Source organism: Echinops telfairi, unplaced genomic scaffold (genome assembly GCF_000313985.2).
Source record: "Echinops telfairi isolate 266 unplaced genomic scaffold, ASM31398v2 ScPeMD7_5;HRSCAF=22, whole genome shotgun sequence".
NCBI lineage: Eukaryota > Metazoa > Chordata > Mammalia > Afrosoricida > Tenrecidae > Echinops > Echinops telfairi.
The window spans coordinates 12376942-12380652 of record NW_022103901.1 but is presented as its reverse complement, the minus strand read 5'-3'; the positions used below and the strand labels follow the sequence as shown (position 1 = coordinate 12380652).

The 3711-nt window shown below is 63.2% G+C and overlaps 1 protein-coding gene across 1 annotated transcript in view; it reads left to right on the top strand.

Moving 5' to 3' along the window:
- Window positions 1-2943, top strand: part of SRRM3 (serine/arginine repetitive matrix 3) — a 59625-nt gene extending 56682 nt beyond the window's left edge. Inside the window, exon 12 of the mRNA XM_045284673.1 lies at window positions 1265-2943. Coding sequence (XP_045140608.1) covers window positions 1265-1965 — 701 coding nt within the window. The 3' untranslated portion in view covers window positions 1966-2943. The remainder of the gene's footprint in view (window positions 1-1264) is intronic.
- The last annotated feature ends 768 nt before the right edge of the window (window positions 2944-3711 follow it).

The following is a 3711-nucleotide window of genomic DNA, read 5'->3' as shown; positions in this document are numbered from 1 at the left end:
GGGACAGGGGAGGTGTCCCCAGGAAGAGAAGAGTTCCCAGTGAGGGTCTGAAGGTCCAGAGCGGGCCAGGGTCTGCCCTGGTGGGCACAGACAGACCTGGATCCAGGGCAAAGGGCCGCCTGGCTGACCTCTCCCGAGCTCCCCCTCTGCCCCTCCCCCTGCCATCTCCCAGCAATGATGTTGCCTTTTCTCCTTCGTCTCAAGGTCGAGCCTGCTGAGTGGCCTGTGGCCAGGCTGGGGGCCAGGTGGAACCCCCTCTCCACAGGCCTGCGGGAGATGCCATGTGAGCTGCTGTGGCTCTGTTTCACTGTCTGTCCGTCTGTCCGCTTCTCCTTTCCTCACTAACCTCAGGGTTCTGCTCTCTGCCCTGGGGACCTCTGGAGGAGGGGGCACTGCAGCCGGGTCTGTCAGAGACCCTGCAGGACAAGGCTATGCCCAGGGTGTGGCTGGGGTGGCAGGAGCCACCAACAGCCCATCTCTGTCAGACATGGAAGGTGTGGGCCTAGGGGGCCAGGTGACTTTATGGCCAAAAGCCCTAGACGCCTCTTGGAGCCACAGCCCATCCGGGCAGCTGGGAACTGTGCCTTTCTGGACTCTGGTGGCCACCCCTGGACATAGGCAAGGGCCCCTCAGCTCTGACACAGTAGCCAAGTCACCTGTCTTCGTCCTTGGAGAGAGACATGACCCCAGCAGAAGCGGACATTGCCTGCCTTCCCAGCCCCTGCCCCCAGCCTGGAGGTCCTAAGATGCTCAGACAACCCCCCCAGCCCACCCCCACCCCTGACTCCCACCTTCTCAGTCTCATGCAGGTGGCCTCCTCCTCCCACTAACCATGGCCTCTTTTTCTTCCTCAGAATTAACTCCACGGGACAGGACATGGCTGCCCCCCTAACCACTGTCTGTCTTTTCTCTTAGTCACAGCCTCCAGGCCTCAAACTAACTCCAGGGGGAGTGGGGCAGGGTCGCCCAGTGAGGAGTGAGGCCTGGCAGGGCGGGGCCTTGGGCAGCAGAGGCCAGGGGCTTGTCTTCTTGCTCCCTTCCAATGACTTGGAACCAAACATCTTCATTCCGTTAGAGACAGAAGCTTTCCCAGTGGCCACGTGGGACCCAGCTGTCCTCCATCACAGGCGTGGCCTGCGAAGCAGCCCTTGCTTAGTTTGGTGAGCCGGCTTTGGGCAGCCGCGAGGGCCTCATTCGTTCACTAAACTCCTCTGTGCCGGCCGCGGCCTTGCCCCCTTCCCTGCAAACAGCCACGGCAGGTGAGCTTGGCGTGACCCACACGGATTTGGCAAGTGGCCACTGACTGCTGCCCCCATTGGGGCACTCTCAAAGTCCCAGATCCAAGGGGAATGGAGACAAGGAGACCCCTGGCCACTGCTGGAACGGCCCCGGGCCTGGGGGCCCCAGGACAGGCAGAGCTCGGAACCCTGCACTCCTGCTGAGCTCACTCTTTCTTCCTGGCAGTGCCCGCAAGCGCCCCATCCCCTACTACCGGCCAAGCCCCTCCTCCTCCTCCAGCTGCCTGAGCAGCGACTACTCCAGCCGGAGCCCCAGCCACGGAAGTTACAGCAGCCGGAGCCACGGGACCCGCAGTCGCACACACAGCCCCTCCCGGACCCCCAGTCCCAGCTACCACAGCCGGAGCAGCTCAGAGAGTGGGGGCTTCTGAGCCAGACCCACCCAGCTTGGGGCCCGCTATCCCTGGGAGAGGCAAGGGGCCAGGCCCCAGGACCATGGGGGGCACTCCACCCCCATGGCTACCAGGAGGGCCCAGGGGCCAGCACGTGGGCAGATGGGACCGAGGAAGGCCTAGAGGGTAAATGTCTGACAGCCAGGGATGAGCTGGATTCTGGTGCTTCTAGAGGGTGCCCACCCCCATCTCTTGCCCACCGACTGGGTCCAGGGAACAAAGAGCCGATGCAAACACAGGGACTCCTCTGGCTTGAGGCCAGCAGCCCAGGCTGAGCTTTAGGGGGAGCCCCCCCAACCCCACCCATCACCAGCCCCCGCCCACCACCATGGTCTGCACGTCACCTCCTACTGGGCACCCTCAGCTCCTCTGGGCAGACCTGGAGGTGGTCAGGAGAAAGGACACTCTCTGTGCTGGGCAGCTGACTGTAGGGGTCCTGCCTGGCTCAGAGCCAGAGCCAGGGACTGGACCTGCAGACCCCCTGCAACCCCTCTCCCCACTGCCGGGCCAAAGGATAGGACCCCCTAGTCCCGGCCACTGGGCCAAAGTGCCCACGTCCACAGGCTAGTCTCTCCAGAGAGCTCTTGGCCCAGGCCACAGGTCCAAGCCACAGCAGCCAGGCCTGCATGATGGGGGTGGGGTTCACAGACCACAGCTGCACCTAGCCGGGCTCCCGCAGGGCTCCCATCAGAAGGTGGACAGAGGACAAGGCAGATGGAGGAGGAACCCGAGAAGATGCCTGGGAGGGAGGTGAAGCAGCCGAGCCAGGGGACGTGGGAGGGCAGGGAGGCTGGTGGGCAGTGCCCCTGCCTGCCTGAGGGATGGCGGGGAGCGGGTCCGGGACACGGGCTAGATGACCATACAAGGTCACGGGCAAAGGGACCAGGCACTGCAGGATCTACCCAAGGGGGTCCCTCCTCCTCAGCACTTGGCAGGGAGGTGGCCAGCCATGGTTCCCCCACCCCAGAAGGGCAGGGTTGGGCCTGGGCCGAGGGCCTCCACCTGGGACAAGGACTGGGCAGCTGTGGCCCCCCCGCCGGCTCTCTTCTGCTGCCCCTGCCCCCTCCTTCTGGCGCCCTCAGGGAATTCACAAAGTCTTCCTTGGCCCAATGGGGCAGACGCCCTGGGCTCCAGTGGGGGGAGGGGCTGGGGTCTCCTCCGGGTTCTGTTCCATGTCCCTCACCCCCTTTCTCCGCGGTGTGGATCAAAATGGGACCCAAATAAACACTCGGTGCCCGGATGGCAGGTGGTGAGAGCTAGCCCATGTGAATTTGGGGGTTGGTGGGGTCGGGGGGCTTGGGGAGAATGGGGAGGGCTGGCTTCTGAGTCATGAGAGGGGCCACAGAGAGAAGGGCTGACTCCAAGGGGCCAGGACCCGCACGTCCAGCCCCCACCTCCAAGCCTACGTCTGAAGAACCTTCCTGCAGAAGAGGTGGGGAGGACGAGAGGGGCCCAAGAAGACCTCTCAGCCTGGGACCCTCAGGAGATGTGGTGGTCAGTATGGTCACGACCCAGCCAGTCAGAGACCCTGCCTGATGCCTCCTGGCGGGGGACACACCTGGCTGAGCTGACACTCATGCACCACTGTCCTGACGGTGCCACCACAGGGACTGCACAAAGGTCCCTGAGCCGCCTTGTGAGGGGACACTGCACCAGACCCTGCAGGCCATAGCCAGTGTGAGCATGGGAGGGGTGGGGCAGAACAGTGACTTTGAGTCAAGTGCCCCTTCAAGACCTGGTGAAGGCCGAGGACCCCTTCCTCCAAAGAATTCCGAATCCAAAAAAAACGCAACCTCACTGCCATCGAGTCAATGCCAACTCATAGCGACCCTACAGGACAGGGTAGAACCGCCCAGTGGATTTGAGACTGTCACTCTTAATGGGGTAGAAAGCCCTGGCCACATTGGGCGTGTGATTCAGCCATGCGAGGCATGGGCACTCTGTAGGGACCCAAGAGTTACGAGACCTGGGCCATACCGGAGGAAAGTGGGGCTATCTGACCATGGCTCTGGTCTCTCACC